Source organism: Orycteropus afer, unplaced genomic scaffold (genome assembly GCF_000298275.1).
Source record: "Orycteropus afer afer isolate SDZICR_OR568_19922 unplaced genomic scaffold, OryAfe1.0 scaffold00057, whole genome shotgun sequence".
Taxonomy (NCBI): domain Eukaryota; kingdom Metazoa; phylum Chordata; class Mammalia; order Tubulidentata; family Orycteropodidae; genus Orycteropus; species Orycteropus afer.
In genome coordinates this window covers 5,746,262-5,765,086 of record NW_006921644.1, presented here as the reverse complement: position 1 = coordinate 5,765,086, position 18,825 = coordinate 5,746,262, and the positions used below count along the sequence as shown (strand labels likewise).

Sequence of the window (18,825 nt, the reverse complement as noted above, 5' to 3'; positions counted from 1 at the left end):
GGGGCAGCACACGTGTCACAGAGTTGCCCTTTCAGAACTAGATGATCTGTAGGTCCCCTTGCAACTCTGGCCAGCTGATTCTAATTATAAAAATAAAGACTGGGGGAACTAGCAAAGGGAAAAGAAAAACCCAGACTGACATTTTCCAAGACTGCCTATGGCTGAACTGGGCAAAGTCAAAACCTACACCAGTGCTCCACTGCTATTCATAATGTTTTCAGTGGCCGAGTTTTCAGAAATAGATGCCACGTCCTTCTTCCCAGACTGGCTTAGTCTTGAAGCGCCACTGAAACCTGCCCACCATGGGTGACTCTGCTGGTATCTGAAACACTAGTGGCATAGCCTCCAGCATGCTAGCAACACACAACCCACCAGAGAATGACAATCTGACTGACAGGCAGTGGAAATGATGCTAAAGCAGGCAGTTATCGGGCTCCAACTTCATTCCAGGGTCAGAGCTGGTCATTCCCACGCATCGTTGTACGTAGTGTTGACAACCAACTGCGATGCAGTGGATTACCTTGTACGGCTCTCCCACCCATAGTCTTTGTGACTCTCACCAGATGACTGGCTATAACTAGGCAAATAAAAGGGGCGTGGACAGCTTATGAGTAATGTAAATAAGGTACATAGCACCCTTGTGTGGGTGGGGCCATGCAAATAAGGTAGACAGACCCTATTGTGAGGACTGGTTAGTTTTCCCATTCTGACTTAAAACGAGCCATCCTAGAGACAGAAGCAGGGATCTCACTGCTATCAAGAGAGAAGAGCCAAAGGTGGAGTGGAACGTGTCCGTGGACCTGAGATCCCTGCACTGGACCTCCTTGGCACAGAGATGGCAGAGATGACTGGCAGAGGAGGCCAAGAGGACCGCCAAGAGGCACAAGACAGACCAGCAAGCTTGCCAGGCCACGGAGTGAGAAAGCTGAGTGCCCTTGGGCAGAAAGCTTGCTGGTGGAGTGGGGTGCACCTAGGTGTACCTATTGCCAGAGCTAAAAGAGCTTTGTAACACTTGCCCAAGCAGGGCAAAGGCCAAGCCAAGAGACCAAGGGCCAGAGAGGCGTGCCTGAGGGCCTAACAGAGGAGGGGCTGTCTTGCTCAAAGAATTGTATCCTGAGAGCATTCCTGAACCTGAATTATAACCTGTTACTTCCCTCATAAACCCCATAATCGTAAGTACTGTCTTTGAGTTCTGTGTGGCCACTGCAACGAATTACTGAACCCAGCAGACAAGTAGTGAGTGCTGTGGGAGGGACTGCTGGTGTGAGAGTTGGAAAAAAGGTTGGAGGGCAGTGGTATGTCTCTCCTCATAGGAATCAGCCTTGGGCTGCTGGTGGTGAGTCTTTCTCCCCCTCTTGAGACTGGAGGTCAAAGGATGCTGCCTCCATGCCCTTTTCGCATCATATGAGGAGTAGGGTTCCATGAATCCCTCTGCACAGGTGTAGATATTAAGCCAGGGAAGAATGGGAATTCCAGGACACGTAATTGTGCTCATGCTGAATCTGTACATAGACCAAGAGGCAGTTGTTAGAAGAGAACAAGGGGACACTGCATGATTTAAAATCAGGAAGGATGTGTCAGGGTTCATCCCTTCACTGTACTTATTCAATCTGTAAACTGAGCAAACAATCTGAGAAGCTGGACTACATGAAGAATGTGGCATGAAAACTGGGGGAAGACTCGGTAACAACCTGAGATATGCAGATGACGTAAGCTTGCTTGCTGCAAGTACAGATGCCCTGGAGCACTGGCTGATGAACATCAAAGACTACAGCCTTCAGTATGGATTACATCTCAAAGTAAAGAAAACAAAAATCCTCACAACTGGACCAATAATCAACATCATAATAAATGGAGAAAAGACTCAAGTTGTCAAGAATTTCATTTTATTTGGATCCACAATCAATGCCCCTGGAAGCAGCAGCCAAGAAATCAAATGACATACTGCACCAGGCAAATCCGCTGCAAAAGACTTCTTTAAAGTGTTAAAGAGCAAAGACACCTCTTGGAAGACTAAGGTGTGCCTGACCCAAGCCATGGTATTTTCAATTGCCTCATATGAATGCAATCGCTGGACAATGGACCAGGAAGACTGCACAAGAATTAATGCATTTGAATGATGGTGCTGGTGAAGAATACCGAACACACCATGGACTGCCAGAAGAATGAACAAATGTGTCTTGGAGGAAGTACGGCTGGAATGCTCCTTAGAAGTGAGAACGGCCAGACTTCATCTCCTACACTTTGGTCACATTACCAGGCAGGACCAGACCCTGGAAAAGGTTATTATGCTTGGTAAAGGAGAAGGTTAGTCAAAGAGGAAGACTCTCAACAAGGTGGAGCAACACACTGGCTGCAACAGTGGGCTCAAGCAAAGCAGTGAGTGTGAGGACGGCACAGGACTTGTACACAGGTCGCCGAGGGTCAGAGCGGACTCGACAGCACCTAATGACAACAGCAACAAACCCTGCACCACGCGCACAAGGCACACAGCCCTGGCACCTGGGAGGACCTGCCACTGCACACCCAATAGGAAACCCATCTAAGCCAGCAGCAGCAAAAGCGTGGCTGTGCTGGAGAGAACAATCATGGGAGAAGGAAGGGCTGCTTATGCACAGGGAGATAGCTCAGGGTGCAGAAGGGTATGAAGGGATGGACACTGGGAGGAGGTAACTATGGGGAGGAAGTGGGAGGGGAGCTGCTGCATTGTAAATTTTGGTCAATGACATGAGACAAAGTATATGTGAACTGCTGTATGAAAAGTGAATTTACTCTGTAAATCTTCACCCAAATCCTAATTTAAAAAAAGCGTGGCTGTGTCTGGCTCGGCCTGACTTGTAAAGATCCTGTCAGTAAGTGGAACTCCTTCTCTGCAGGCAGCTCCAACTGGGTTCAAACCCTGGCCGTCGCCCAGGAGTGGTGGGCAAACTGCTTCACCTCTAAACCTCCCTTTCCTCATCCCAGGGAATCCTCAGAGGCCTGGCATGAGACTAAACACATACAGAAACAGTGCCTTCAAGTTCATGATACAATAGGCCCATATGGAGAGAGCAGTAAGGGGCCATTGCATTCAGCAGCATCGCCACTTGTCTAAGAGGGCACGTTTTCAGAAGGGCCTGAGTGCCAGGGACGCATTTTCTCCCGCGTGTTGCTCGTGTGCCCCGTTTGGTTATATGAACTCTAAATGGGGAAAGGCTGAAATGGAGCCCCACCCTCTTCATGGAAGCAGATAGGCGCCTCCAGTGGTGTGACTAGGGGAAACTTCAATAAAGGGACAGGAGACCACGGTGCGGGCAGAGGACAGCGAAGCACAAGAGATGGCTTTCTACTGAGGGGGACCGGCTGTCCCAGTTTGCCTGGGACTGTCCCAGGTTTATGCACTGAATGCTCCGAATCCCCAGAAACCCGAGTCCTGGACAAACTGGGATAGTTGGGCACCCGATTTCTACCCCATTTTCCTACCCCTTGGCATAGGACAAGGGGAGGAAGCAGTTCCAGCAGCTGGGTGGAAGGGTCTAGGGTCTGTGGTAGAGAGACGTCACCCACCCTGTGGGAAGGAACCAGGGGAGTAAATGGCTCCCTGCCTCCTTGACGCCATTCCTGCCAGGGCTCTTCATTGGCAAAACCCACCAAGAAGCCACAGGGTGTGGAAGCCCAGCGATCATCCCACACAGGCCACGGAAAAGGACGCAAAAGAGCAGAGGGAGGGTCTGAGGGGCAGATGGAAGATACCAACACTCTGCATTCACCCTGGGATGGTCAGGGGCGCCAGGCCCCACCTTCTAGGAGGCTCCACAGGGCGTTCGTGAGGACTCAGAGCCCCCAGGCCCCATGCAACAGGAAAGGAAGGAGCCTCCCTCCCTGATGGGATGGGCTCAATCCCTGGACTCTGAGATTATCATTTGTGGTGCCCTCGACAGGGGCTGAGCAGACCCTGGAAGCAAAGGCCCCTCCACCTGGCGATGGTTAGCAAGGTCACCACCGACAGACTGAACCGGTTCAGTCAAGATGGGGCCAAGGAGAGCCAGAGAGCTGCTCCAGAAGAGGAGGCCAGCTCCTGGGCTCTGCCTCCAAGGCCACACGGGTGGGGTCAGGAAGGCAGGCCCGCTCTGGGAAGGGGAAATGTGACCGTGGAGTAGAGGGCTGCAGAGGGGCCTCCCCTGCTGGAGCTTCCATTCGGACCCAGAGCATGTGTCAAGGGCCATCTCGTTTAGAAAATAAAAGCGACTTTCAATTCTGTTTTTAAATCATGTTTTCCAAGATCAAAATCTTATTTCCTAAGCACTGCTGCTGAAAGCAGAGGTGCAAACCACCAAACCTATCCTAATCCTCCCGACAGCAGGTTTCCATCTGGCTTGAGTCAGTGGCCTGGCAGCTGGGTGAGGGCGCAGCTGAGGGGTCCAGGCCCAAGTGCTTGGGATCAGAGCCTGCTCTCCTAGATGCTGTCCTGGGCAGCTTCCTGGACACCAAGGTCACCAGCAGACAGGACCAGGGTTTCCAAGAACACTGTCAGACACTTCTCTGTCCCCTCACAGCCTCGGATGCCCCCATCAACACCCTGTGTTCATTCAAAGGTCTGCACTGGTATTAGGATTCCTGAGAAAACAGGACCCAAGCCTGCCTTCCACAAGTTCACAGTCATGCAGGAAGTAAGCGTGTAGCCAGACCACTATGACCCCAGCAGATGTAGCCCCAGTCGGAAGGACAACAATGACGGTGGCAGTGATGCTGACAATGGACGTCTGCTGAGCACCTGTTACATGCCTGGCCCTCTCCTGAGCCCCTCCCACATATCCTCACCTGGATTTTCACGATGACCTTGGGAGGTAGCTACTATGACAGCCAAGGCCCACAGACAAAGCCTGGTTAAATGGCCCCATACAAAACACCTGGATCCAACACCTGGCCAAGCCTTCACAACCACATTGCTTGGCGAGTGTCCCTTTAAGGACAGGCATGGGGTGGGGTGTGAGTCTCTAACCTCTCCCTACCTCCCCCAATACAAAACTGAGAAATGGCTTTCAGGTTTCAAAGTAGGGCCAGGGCGCTTCCTGTTACCTATGCACACCCCAAAGACAGGCCACTCTGACTGGTTAGACAGGGCGTGCCCTGCACAAGAGCACCTGCCAGGGGATGGGGGGCCTGAATCCAGCCAGAGCACCCTGCTTACCACGGGGGGTGCCAAAGAGCCCCCAGACTTCTCCTCTTCGCAAGGCTTCCTGGGTAAGGCCCCCACCCCCAGGCTCCCACCCCATCAGCAGAGCTGCTGGCCAGACCTACACACAACTCCAGAAGCTTCTTGGGGTAGTGGTTCAATGAGTTTCAGAAAGCAAAGGGACCCATGGCCTGAGGGGAGAGGGGGATGCTTGGGCCAAGCAGGTGAAGGCTTCCTAGAACAGCCACGCACCAGGTGACCCACCCTGACCCACACCCACCCCCAAAATAGCTATAAGTCCAACAGCACATGAGAAGCAGATTTCAAAGATATTTTCCTCACACCAAAACTTCCTAGTGCTAATTCCTCTTTCCCTCTTTTTTTATTGGCATGATGTAATTCCCCTATCCAACAACCCAGATCTCGGGAGTCCTGAGTCATCGAGGCCAAGGCAGGGAGGCCAATCAGGGGATCAAAGGGGTGGGATTTCCTGCCGGGACCGGGACCGGGTAGACAAGGCCCAGTGGGCACTCAACCCCACAGCATGGCACCTACAGGGCCTGGGCTCCCACAGCCCAAAAAAGGCTGTTACCTTTCCTGTCCCAGGGTCTACAGAAGCAGGGTGATGGCAGGGTTCAGCATTTTCCCCGGGCCCTCACTGGAGTTCACACCCCAGCTCTACCACATGTCATGAGGCTGACAGGAGGACTCACTGAGATAACCCAGGGGTCTCCACCTGACAGTGGTGCCCCAGGGCACACGTGGTAACATTTGCAGACATCTGTGCCTGTCACAGCTGGGGGGGATCTGATGGCATCTAATGGGCAGAGGACAAGAATGCTGCTACACAGACTACAATGCATAGGACCACCCCACGATAAAGAAGGAGCTGGCCCCAAATGTCCACAGTGCTAACACGGAGAAACCCAGAGATAGCGTGTCAAGAGTGCTTACTGTGTGGTACACACTCAGTGAAGGAGACTTAGTGCTGTCGACGCCAAGAACAATACCTAACCCTGTTCTCCGTGCCAAGAACCCCAAATGTGTAACACGCACTCCTCCAGGAAACAAGTGTGTCACATAGGTGATCCCGGGTGACAAGGCTAGGGAGGATCTGTGTCCTCTTCTCTGAGCAACGTTTTCTACTTTATTTCATAAAACCATCATTATCATCAGCCCCGTGTGACTATCTTCACTTTATTTGTACAAGCTGGGAGGTGAACAGCTAGCAGAGAAGACGGGGGCTAAGAGGTGGCTGCCACCCAGCTGGGGGAAGGGCCACACTGCAGGGGAGCAGAGGGGAGTGTAGTGGAAGGAGGCCTTGAACGGCACCATGGTGGGACGGGGTTCCAGGCACAGGGAAAAGTAGCCATGCTGAAGCCCTGCAGTGGGGGGAGTTTCTCGTATCTGGGACTAGGCTAGCCATCTGGAAGGGCGCAGCCAGCAAGAACTGAGCAGCAGCAGGGCCACCGCTGCCAGAGGGGCCTCCAGGCTTGCAGTCACTTGGTCAAGTCCTCACTGACCATGGAGCTGACCGAGCAGCTCCTTGGGATCAGGCCCTCTCAGCTGAGGATACCAAGGCTCCAAGGCCACATGTATGATCCCAAACCAACAAGGGGCAGATGAGAAGCAGACCTCCTCCCTGTTCTGGAGGCCCGGTTTGCAGGAAGATGGCCAAAAGGTAAGATGCAGGATACCTGGAACCTCCCTGGGGGAGGGGGGGTGCCACTCTGGCCACACCCTCAATCTTCCTTCCAGAAAGCCCTCCTCTCAGCATGGAACCAGCCTAGCCCACTTTGGGCCTCTGTGACCCTCTGCTCTTGAGACCACATCAGACAGCCTGGGTTCAAAGCCCAATGCATTACTAGCTAGGTTAGTAGTAACCTCACCTCTCTAGGTCTCAGTTTGCTCACCTGTAAAATAGGGACAACGACAGCACTGCCACACGGGGCTCCTTGACGTTCAGTGTTCAGACAGTGCCTGGCACATACTAAAAGGTGCTGTGTAAGTGCCAGTTGTTATCACAGCCTTGCGGGTCAAACCCACCAGCCACTCCTCAGAAGGAAGACTGGGCAATCTACTTCCGTAGTGATAACGCCTCAGAAACCCAAGGAGGGGTCGCTATGAGTCGGATCCGACTCGACAGCAGTGAGTGAGTTTCGCCAGTGATTCAGGCCCTGCTGCCCAGCTCCTGCACCCAAACACCGGCAGGGAGGCACCATGGCATTGTGAAGAAGGCCGCTGGCTCTGCAGCTAGGTGTGTGGGTTCCAGGTATATAACTGAAACTCTCAGAGCCTCAGTTTCCCCATCTGTAAGTTGGAGCAGTGATCAGGTGGGCTGCTGTGGGGGTCACATGCATTCATACATGTCAGGGCTCAGAGCAGCTGGGAGAAAAGTCACGATGACCCTGTCCCGGACACACACACCAGGTGCCCCAGCCCCTGCCCCTGCCCAGGTCCTCCAAGCCCAGGAACAGCCGGGCGGCTGAGAGGCCTCAAGCTCTTTCATTTTCCCACCTTCGAAGCAAGCCCCAGGCACAGGGTCCTGGAACACAGACTCACATCAACAAGGCGTTGTTCCCTTTCCAAGGGGCAGCCCTGCGCCTGGTCTCAACCCCATGGTACTTCCACCACTGCAGACACAAAAACAGGGGCCCACTCCTGCATTACCTCGGAGGTGCCCAGCTGCCCCAACCCCCAGCCTGGGCCCAACCTCGTGACATGTTCCCAAGAGACCCAGGCCAGCTGGGCCTTCCCACCAGGCCTCGGGAGGCAAGAGGGGGCCCTGTGAGGTAAAGCTCCCAACAGAGGCTCAGGCCTGAGATTTGGAAAGTACCGGAGCCGCGGGTGGAAAAGCCCTTCAGGAGCTCATGGGGCCAAGCTGATCCCCATAGTTCCTCAAGGCTCAAGGCAGAGGGCCAGGAACCCTCAGGCCCTGTGACCACACCTGAGGTGGCCACGAGCTTACAAAGTGCTCGGCAGTGATGGGTGTGTGGCCCACATGCTCGCCTCAGCCTGCCGTCAGCCTTGGGAGAGGTGAGCAGTGTGGCACACCTGGCATACAGACATACAGGCCCCAAGAAGTGTTCACACCTCCACCCCTCCCTGCACACCCCTCCTCTTTCAGCAGGGGGCCTTCTTCACCAGACCACCTCAGGGAGCCTCATTCATCCATCCACCCACCCACCTACTTTCACCCACACAATGTCTACGGGAGGCACGGCTTTGGCTTCTTCATCTGGGAAATGGAGAGAATCACCACCCCTCGTTGGCTTGTTGCCGGGTCACCTACATGACCCTGCTACGTCAATGCCTAGCAAGGGGACACAGTGAACACGTGAGGAGCCACAAACAGTCACCGCTGTGACTACTCACCTGGCCCAGGTAACTCAACAGTCCATCCATGCTCAAGCTTCCACTCAGTGGAACCCTAGGCTAGCTGCCCAGTGAATCCTCAGACTCTGCACAGCAAACCACCACAAAGCCCACAAAGGCACCCCCATAAAGGCTCTTCCCCGCTCAAAACATCTGCTTGTGAGTCCTCACCCCACACTGGTGGCCTCTCCGCTCTGGAAAGACTCCACCTCCATCTCTCTCTCTCTCTCCCTCACTCCTGCTGCGGTGGTCACCACTCCAGGGAACCGGACAGATCTTCGCAAGCATGGCACCAGGAATGCTCCCCCTCCCTGACACACACGGGCACAACGCCAGCCTACCCACCTCCCGTGGACACAGCACCAGGAGCGCCCCCTCCACGCACAGGCGCAATGCTGGGGCCGCCCACCCCCTGCGGCTGCAACACCAAGAGCGCCCCCTGCACAGACAGTATCCAGTACTCAATTCACAAGCCCTCTACCCGACACTTATACTTACAAATACTTGGTATCCACTTTCCAACGCCAGTTCCCTGAACTCACTCAACAGATTCACAAAGGAACGTCTCCTGAATACTGGCAGACCCAAAACTGCTTAGCCCACTTATTGCCACGCAGAATGTTCCTGCAGGAGGCTGGGACAATCTCACGTCCATCCAACAGCCACCGACATTCGTGGACACACACTCAAGCGTGGGGGCACACCTGGCTCTGATCGCCACACCACCACTTTCCAAGGGGTCATGCCTGAGGCTGCCTTCCGGGAATAATGATACACACCCCCTAAGACGGGTCTGAGGGCAGGCACGCACTATGCCTAGCACACAGTGGGTATATGACAGAGGATGCTGTCATCAACGCTGTGCGCCACCTCCTACGACAGGTCTGCTGTCCCACCAAAGAAAAGACGGGAAACTTTCTAAGCTGCCACCAAGCTCCAACCCAGGTACCAGAACAGAGAGCAGATGGTTGAAACTTGACTTTCTGAAGAAGCAAACCCACTTTGCTCCTGGCCCCACCCCCTGCACCTCGGTGCTGCACGTGACTGAGTCCTGCCCAGGCTTCTAGGTGGCTTAGCTGTGTGTTTGCTCTCTGTCCCCATCCCCAGCTGAGTGGAGGAACCACTGGAGGATGGCAGAGCATGTGAAGGGGGCCTGGACCTGGATGGCGGGATGGTTGGGGAAGCAGACCCCCCCCCAAGAGACCTCACTGCATTAAGCCACTGAGATTTGGGGCTCTTTGTTACAGCAGTCAGTTAGTTTACCCTGACTAGCCCTCAATGCCTTCTACACTGACGCTGACTGCTCCGCCAAGCCTCCCGCCAGGGACTCGGTTCACCTGGCCCAGCAGGTGAGCCACCAGGAAGCAGGGAAGCCAGGCCAGGGAGCTCCCAGACCACACTCCTACTTCCCACCAGTCTGGGCCTCTAACAAGCTTGGGACTGGCCCAGCACCTAAGGAAGCTACTGTAAGTTGCAGGGTTATCTTCCCTTTCCTGCCAATCCTGGTGGGGCTGGACCAGCCTGCCCCGCTCCAGGGAAGCAGCTACTCCCCCTGCCTGAGTCTCCACACCACCCACCTATGGACTGGAGAATCCAGCTCATCTTCCCTCCAAAGGCACCTTCTGGCCAGCTGATCTGGGATAAGCTCTTGATTCTATCACTTCTGACCAGCATGAAAGGACCCGAGTCACGAACAAGGGAAGATGCTGGAAGGCAGGGGTCCTGGGTGTGAATCCTAGTCCCGCTGAGTCTTCTGTCAGGGTCTCTGAGCAAGCAGACAGTTGAATTCAATGACTGGTATGTTCTAGAACCCAGGATTCCTGGACCATAGGCTGGGGGCAAAAGAAGCTGATTTAAATAAGCACTGCTTTTCTCAAGGAGTTCTGGTGGTGTGCTGGTTAAAGCATTCAGCTGCTAACCTAAAGGGGTGGAGCTTTAAACCCACCAGCCACTCTGCAAGAGAAAGATGCGGCAGTCTGCTTCTTTAAAGATTTACAGCCTTGGAAACCCTACCATGCAGTTACACTCTGCCCTAGAGGGTCACTATGAGTCAGAATCAACTCAACAGCAGTGAGTTTGGGGTTTTGGTATGCATTAGGAGAGAGCTAAATTTAAAAAAAAGTCAAACCAGAAGCTCACAACAGAAGACCTGGAACAGAAGTTCCATGGACAGGGAGCTGCCTGTCCACCCAGCTTCTACCTTGTAGGTGCTCCCAAGTATTTCCATAATAGCTGGTAACAGCACCCACAGAGCAGCGGGAAGGAGGCTGACCACTACAGGGCTTTTACTAGGAGCCAGAGGCTGTGCTAGGTGGCTTCTAAGCTCGGTCCAACCTCGGGGCTTTGCACATGCCCTTCCCTTGCCTGGAATGCTCCTCTCCCACATATCACCTCCTTCCCTGACCACCCAGCACAAAGCAGTCCTGACACCTGCCTGCTTGTTCTCCCCAAGGCCCCATCATGTACCTGATGGATTTTATATCGATTCATGTGCTCACTATGTGCCACCTGCCCACCTCCTAGGTTGACTCCAGGAGGACAGGGGTTTGTCTTATTCAAAGTGCCTAGAACAGTGATACAGGTATCTGTTGAACGGATGCATGAATGAACTGCCTGACCTTACTCAACTCACTCAGCCCCGCCATCTGGGCTAACAGGCAGTCTCCCCAATCCTCATTTCACAGATAAGGACACAGGTTAGGTGACCTGACCAAGGTGACCAGCTAGGAAGGTGCAGAGCCAGGATGCAGCCTCGCCTGTCCGATCTCAAAGTCTCTGTCCTCCTCACTCCACCACTTCTCTTGGCCTGTATCCCTCCTCCAACCACCCCCAAGTACTGGCAGAAGCCCCCTGCAAGGGGTCAGGCAAGAAATGCCCATGGGAGACGGAAGCCATCAGAAGCCTGCAGAACTTTCCGCAGCAGGAACTCCTCATGAGCCCCTCTGCCTCCTCCACACCCAGGTGCGCGCGCACGCACACACACGCACACACACACACACACTCACCACCTCTGGGTTACAGCCAGGGCCAAACCACTGGCTCTGCTGACATCCTCGGAGCTTCCTTTCCAAACACCCAAGGCCTTGCTCAGCACCCCGCTGGGTACACTGGGGGCTCCATCAGCGGAGCCACAGGCAAGGAAGAGAAATTCTCACTTCCTCCCTTTCTCTGGCTGCCATCCTGGGGAAAGCAGGAAGTCTGGGGACAAAAAATGATGCACTCAGGTGGAGTAGGAAACAGCCGCCGGGGCTGCTCAGGCCCTGTCCTTAGGGCAGAGGTCCTCATGACCTGGTCAGAACTGCCTGCTCCCCCAGGACCACCCCCTGGAGGGCCAGAGAGCCAAGACCGTCGGAGAGGGCTCCCTGGTCAGAGACATTCAGCCATAAGAAGAAGCATGACTACCATCACCACTGCCCTCCTCTCCTCTACAGGGCGTGCGGGGTAAGGGGAGGTAAGCCTAAAGGCTCCTTGCTAAGCACTCTGGGGACAAATGCTACAACACCCCCCACTGAAAAAGCCAGTGAGAGAACATTCCAATTACCCAAGCACAACCAACACCACTGAATAAAAATGGAAACCATCTTGTTTGCAATAGCAAAGGATTGGAACTAACAAAAACATCAATAGGGATGGTCTGCCTGCACTGCTAAGGTGGACCTCCACAGAGGAATACTACACAGCCATGAAAAAAGAACAAGCCACCTCTGGCTGCACAGGTCGCCAACGATATCCAGATACACTGTGCAACGTGCAATCATGGCGCAGAATGGTGTGCTCCGGTTGGGACAGTCAGCAAAGCGACAGAGAAGTGGGGAACAGCCTCTGAGGAGGGGGCAAGGAGGTACAAGGGTCTGAGGAGAGAAGAAAGGCGGGTTTTCATCGTACGCCTTGTTGTATTTTAATTTACTCACCGTGTACATTAGTTTCAATTTCCAAAACATTTATGTCTGTTGCTTTTTCTAAGACACCAGAGACTGGGGCCCCTGAGAAATTTTTTTTTTTAATGTTTTCAACAACTTCATTGCCATCAAACATGCCAGATCTGCTAAATACCCCTAACTTTCCCAAATGCACTACTCGTCCCAGGAGACTTCCCTCTGGAGGCTACCCATTTCTCAATAATAATAATTCCTTCCATGTGTACAGAATTCCACGAAGGTCTTCTGGGTCCACTAGGACAGCAGGAATCAGAATGCCACCCACTTGGCAAGGCTCTCCTATGTGCTGGCCATCCTTCCAAGTGCTTGTGGGAATTATCTCCAATCTTTATACCAACCCTGTAAGTGAGGTCTGAGCATCTCATCCAACAATCGAACAAAACTAAGGCCCAGAGAGGGAAAGCAACACGCCAAAAGTCACACAGCCAGGAAGTTAAAGTTTCAGAATCCAGACTCAACAGCAGCAATGCCAAAACCAGAGTTTCTTCTCCCCACAGTGCGGACACCCTATGCCGGGCTGCCTCGCTTCATCTCATTTAATCCCTTCATGGGCCTAGCTCGACCACGTCAAATGGCTGCTCTGACAAACATCAAGTGGTGATCCCTAAGGAAGAAGGAGGGCCGTCCATACTCAGGCCGAACCCTAGCTCACACAGAGAAGAGACCACGCTGTTACCCTCGAGGCCGGCGGCGAAGCCTGAGACAGACGGCAGCCGGGTACCCTCCTCCCCAGTGAGGTCAGTCTGCTGAGGCCGCGGCCACCGCGGAGGAGCAAGCAGAGCAGGTGCCGGAACTACTTTGGAGGAGGAGCCTGAGCTGTCCGCCTGGAGCAGCCCCATCACCACTTCCGGATCCGGCGGAAAGCCCAAGCGGCACTTAAATAGGGGCAGACCTCGGCGCTGTGGCGGGTTCAGATCCAGCTCAAAACAATAAAGACGGTATTACAATAAAGCCAGTCATGCAAACTGTCTAGCCTCCCGATACATATAACAGCTACGTTTACACTGTACCACAGTCTATGAGGTGTGCGATAGCATGATGAAAAAGTTTAAAATATTGTGACAATTACCAAAATATGAGAGACACAAAGTGAGCAGTGAAAAAATCGCGCTGACAGACTCAACTCAACATGAGGTTCCACAAACCTTCAATCTGTAAAAAGCGCAAGGTCTGTGAAGCACAATACAACAAGGTATTCCTGTACCTTCCACCTGGGCTGACAGGATGCTGCCAGGGGCCGGGGGGCATCCCCGGCTGCACCAGACAAAGGGCAGGGTCCTCCCGGCTTCAGACGCACTTATTTACGCTCCACAAGGGCTGACCGCTGCTGGTCTCCGCACAGAACTTTGAATTATTTTTCCTCTCTGTCCCCGCACCTGCCCTCTACCACCTCCAATCAGAAAGTTATCTGAGATTAATACTCCAAAATCTTCTTAGGGCAAATGGCACTGAAAGAAAAAAAAAATCTTTGCTTTTACTAACTGGCACTATAAGCATCAAATAAATCCATACTGGAAAGAACAGACATACTGAGGAATGGTGTATGTGATGAGATGAGAAAGATTAATCCCTGTGTGCTGGCACACATGTGCACGCACACACAGATGACACAATGGGACTTATCACTTCTCTGGAGGTTTGAATTCTGAATAGGAGGCACATCTGGGCAGGTATCAGAGCTCTGAAATCAGCCCTCGACACACAGGTGGTGCTCCAAAGAGGGTCCTCCCTGCCCCCCACACGAGAAAATACCCAACTAAGGAAACCAATGAGAATTAGGGTGGCCTCCGAGTCTCCTTTCGGTGACTAGAGTTGCCCAGAAGCATTACAATCGCAACAGCTGAGTGGTGACAATTTAAATACAAGTCATTGATGAATTATGGCCGGAGAATAAAGGGCGGAACTGTCACTCCTGCTCCAACCAGTTTGTAAACACCTAAAGGCTGGACCTACCATTCTGAGTAGCCATGTGCTGCATTAAAAAAAAAAAAAAAAAAAAAACTGACAGGGAATACAAGGTAAGCAGCTTATTTGTATTTCTTTGGTGCAGAGGAAACAAAGCCTACAGACAAAGCCTTCTTCCAGCTGACAAATATGCCTAGCAGGTGATCAAATTCAACCCAACGCCAAGAACAGCAAGATGGCTTGTGGTCTTGCTGAGCCCGCTGCTTGTGCAGAAGCCACCACACTGGTCAGCAGCCATGACAGGCCCAGGAAGGCCCGAGAACCAGGAGGTTTGGCTGGGCAAGGTGAGCGAGGCATTGCATTCCAGCTGCAGCGTAGGTAAGCCAGCCCTGCCCCCACCCACAGGTGCGGTCTTGTGTACACCTGGGAGGGGGCAACCGCCTCCCAGGCACCCCTTCCACGTCAGCCAGCCCAGTGTCTCCTTTTGTTTCCTTCTTTGTTTATGAGCCTTCCGGATCCAAAGTCTTCAAGAGCAGGGAGCATCAAACCCGGCCGGCTGTCACAAGCCATGTCGAGAACGCTGCTGGCTCTGGAAGGATTTAATCAGTAAACCGGGCCGAGGCGCAGGGGCAGGCTCCAACCTAATCCCTCAAGAGGCAAAGTTTACAGCCAGGCCAGGGGCGAGGCTGCCGGTGTCCTTAAGCTAGGACAACTAGAAGGGACTGGGTCCAGGGACTCCAGGCTGAGCTGACAGGACCCCTTTTTGGACCTAAGGAACAACCCAACAGGGACTCAAGGAAAGCCCGGGCTGCTGGGCATGCCGGGCTCGGGCCGCCCGCCAGGTGGGACTCCAGCCACCATATGCTTCCACCCAGCCCTATTCAGCTGTGGTCTTGGAAGCCTGGTCTTTATTTCTGAAAACAATCCAGTTAATTGAATCAGTGTAGACAGACTATGCAGAGCATTTGGGCAAAAGCGTGTGTTTGGTTTGTTTATCGGTTTCCATCCAGATCAATCACTCTGGGTCTTGTTCCCGAAACCCACACAATTAACTGGATAATCACCAGATGGTTGAGTTGGGCTGTGTTGATGGCTACCACATGGGTGGTATCCATTTCACGGCAGGAGATGACCCAGTAGGAAACATACCTGGACTACCAGCAGCTCAGGGCTAGGCCAGGCACTAGCGCAGAGCCTCAAGGGCTGAAAGGATTTTTTTGTTGTAGTGAACTGCACTCCAACTCACCTTTGTTTCATTTGGGGTAATATTTCTCAATCGGGTACTTGGACAGCACTCTAAAATGTAGACAGATTACATAATGGCCAGGCCACAGGGGGCTCCTATGCTTCCCAGGGCGTGGGCACTGACCCAGCTCAACACGTCTCATGATGGACCATGTCCCAGGTAGCAGCCCCAACTCCTCCTCTGCCCTGGAGGCCACCACCCCATAGACCTACCCTCAGGAGCTCCACCCCCATGCTCACAGGCAGGGCAGAGAGAGACACACACCACCAGAGCCCACCCACCACACAGAAGGGGCGACACTATGGATACCCCCTGTCCCCAAAGCATGGTAGTGGCGGGTGGTGACAAGGGGGTTATGCCACCTCACTGGATACTTCTTCATAGTTCCTCCTACTCTATTTCCTAATGCTGCAGCCCAGCCCTGCCAAGGCAAGTCTTGTTCCGTGGACAGCCACAGTGCCTGCTCGTGGACACCACAGCTGCTCTCCAGAGAGGCCCAGTCAACCAAAAGGTGCCACCCACCTCTCGTGGCAAAGGCTGGGTGAGGGCCTCTGGCCGCTTAAGAAACTAGTCCATGGCTGTGGTCTTTGCTTCCGCTTCCCTCTCCTGCACATCTCTTGAGCAATTGTGGTTAAGTCGAGGGCCTTTAGCCTCCAAAGCCAGCTCCCCCAGACCCCGGCCATCAGCCACACAGCTGGTACCACTGGCTCCTGCCGGGGGGAGCAGGGGCTCGGTCACCCCACAGGGGACCACTGTGCCTCTCAACCATTTTACTCCTCCCCACCCCCCCAGTTCCCTTTCATTTTGAAGCGTGGCAGAAAAAAGCCTCCCTGAGCCAGGTGACAATTCTGAAGCCAGTGGTGGGTGCTGCAGGTCCCCAGCAGGGAACAACTGAGGTCATCTCTCCCCCTGCCCCCCCCAAGCACTCTTTCAGGCGAGTGAATTTTCTGAGGCCCTCCCTCCATCCAATGAAATGCCAAAGGAAACGCCGAGGCCTGTGGCTCGGCTGGCTTCAGACACGCATCAGCCTGAAGCCGGGATTGCCCGACCGAGGCCCCCAGCCGCCTCCCTGGGAAAGGCGGCTTTGCAGATATTGCACCAATGTGCCCTCGGGAGAGAAAAAAATAGGCGTTCAAAGCACGTCGGGCCCAAAATTCAGAATAAAAGTCCTCATGGGCCTTCAACTCTCTTTAGGGTGGGGGAAGCTGGCTCCAGGAGTCCAGCTAAGTCTTCCCCCCTCCCCATTCCTCGGCGCATGTGTCACGGCCTGTGACACACAGCCAAGGGAACATGGATGCTGGGGAAATGTCTCCACACGCTACACGTCTGTGACATGCCGTGGAAGCGACACCCTGTTTCCTGGCTGGGTTTTCCTGGCACAGGTGTGGGCAGGCGTTGGATTCTGCCCCCTCCCACTGTGCTCAGTAAACAGGTTCACACCCCCCCCCGGGGAAGGGGGGGGCTTTGCATTCTGGGGAAGACCGGCCACCTAGCCAAAGAGGATGGGGCACCCCCAGCCAGGCACAGGCCCAAGCTAGAGTCGGTGTTTTTAACAGTTCTTGTTTTCAAACACAAAGCATCCTGCTCACCCCCGCCCCACGACCCCAACACAGCTGTCTTCCTCTCCAAGAAGGCCACCATTTGCAGATTTTGTTTCAGAAACAGATCAATGGTTTCTCCCTTCCTCTCATCCAGCTGACCCAGTCCTAGCCGTGTATTTAAAAACAGTAACAAAATAAAACCACCAGCAACAAAACACAGACGCCGCAGACAATGCAAGCCTGGAGCTCTAGAAAGCAGCTTCCCCTATGGGCCTGGACCACGGTTGGAGGTGGGGATTAAAGTCCTGGACCCCCACTCTCCCCCTCCGGCTCCAACCTCCCCAACGTGAAGAGCACCCAGTTTTGCCCGCCAGCATGGGCAGGAAAAAGGATTTAAAAAAAAAAAAAAAAAAAACACTAAAGAAAGGAACTGGCTTCTGCAAATTCTTTGGGTTTTAAGGATTATTTTTTTCTCGCATGGTTGTGTTTTCTTTGCCCCTTCAGCTCACATCCAGATGGGCCAAGGGCTTTCAGAAAGGGAACCCCCGCCTCCAACGGGGCCCAGCCCGCGTCTACACAGCCCCATCCACCAGAAACACAAGCCTGGGTGCACAACGTCCCGAATACCCGGCCTGGGTTAGGGCCCAAATCCGCTCCAGGATTCCAGGGGTCTCCCCGGGGCCCGGCCGGCGGGTCCGAGCTTCAGATTCCAAAATCTGGGGGGCGTCCCCACCCGCAGGCCCGGGCCCAAGTTCAGCGCAGGGGGCAGTCAGAGGGGGCGCCCTTCGGCCGCGGGGAGCGGGGGGGTGCAGCCCGCCGCCGGAGCGACTCACCGTGGCGGACGCCAGGCTGTTGTCGGCCAGTGTTAGGTGGTGCGGCTCCCAGCGCCTCAAGAATTTCGAGGTGAGGATCTTGCTGAGAAAGGTCCGCGGGTGCCGGATGACACAGACCTGGATGTCGCCCTCCTGCAGCAGTTTGTACCTCATCCCGTTGCAGAGCAGCAGGGCCCGGCGGCAGGGCACGGCGCCCATCTTCGTGCCCTCGGGGGCCGACATGTCTCCCCCCAGCAGCGGCTTGGTCTCTTCGATCTGCCGGGGGTCGCCGCCGCCGCCCGAGCTGCTGGTCAGATCCATGGCCCGGACCGGGAAAGGGGGCGGGGGGCGGGGAAAGGGGGCTGTCCTGGGCGTCTGGGGCGGCGGGGCCCCCGGATCTGGCAGCCCGCACCCCCCCACCCCCCGGGAAGGTGGGGGGGTGTGGGACTGGGAGCGCCCCCGCAGGAGAGGCTCCCCGCGGGCCGGTGGGGCGGCGCGGCCGGACGGCCGGGCGGCGCTTCGTGCGGGAATCCCGGCTTCCTCCTAGCTGGTCGGGTGCATGCTCGCGGCAGTGGACCGGGCTCGGCTGGAGGAACGGACGGACGGAGGGAGGGACGGACGGACGCAGGGAGGAGGAAGAGGCCGGGGGAGGGGGCCGCGGGGAGGCGGACGGAGAGAGGCGGGAGGCGCGGGCGTGTCTCCGTGCGGCCGCCGCGCGCCCGCCGCCGGCTCGTGTGTACAGTACGTGTGTCTGTGCGTCCGTCCGGCGCGAGTGTGTGTCGGGCGGGGGCCGCGGCGGGGGGCGGGGGCCGGCTCGCTTGAGAGATTGCAGAAGCCGCTCGGCCGCGCCGCG

General features: G+C 54.8%; 1 protein-coding gene across 1 annotated transcript in view; it reads right to left on the bottom strand.

Annotated features, from left to right (window-relative positions):
* Positions 1–18,293, bottom strand: part of LOC103195540 (c-Maf inducing protein) — a 232,672-nt gene extending 214,379 nt beyond the window's left edge. The window contains exon 1 of the mRNA XM_007939123.2: positions 17,994–18,293. Coding sequence (XP_007937314.1) covers positions 17,994–18,293 — 300 coding nt within the window. The remainder of the gene's footprint in view (positions 1–17,993) is intronic.
* Positions 18,294–18,825: the final 532 nt, after the last annotated feature.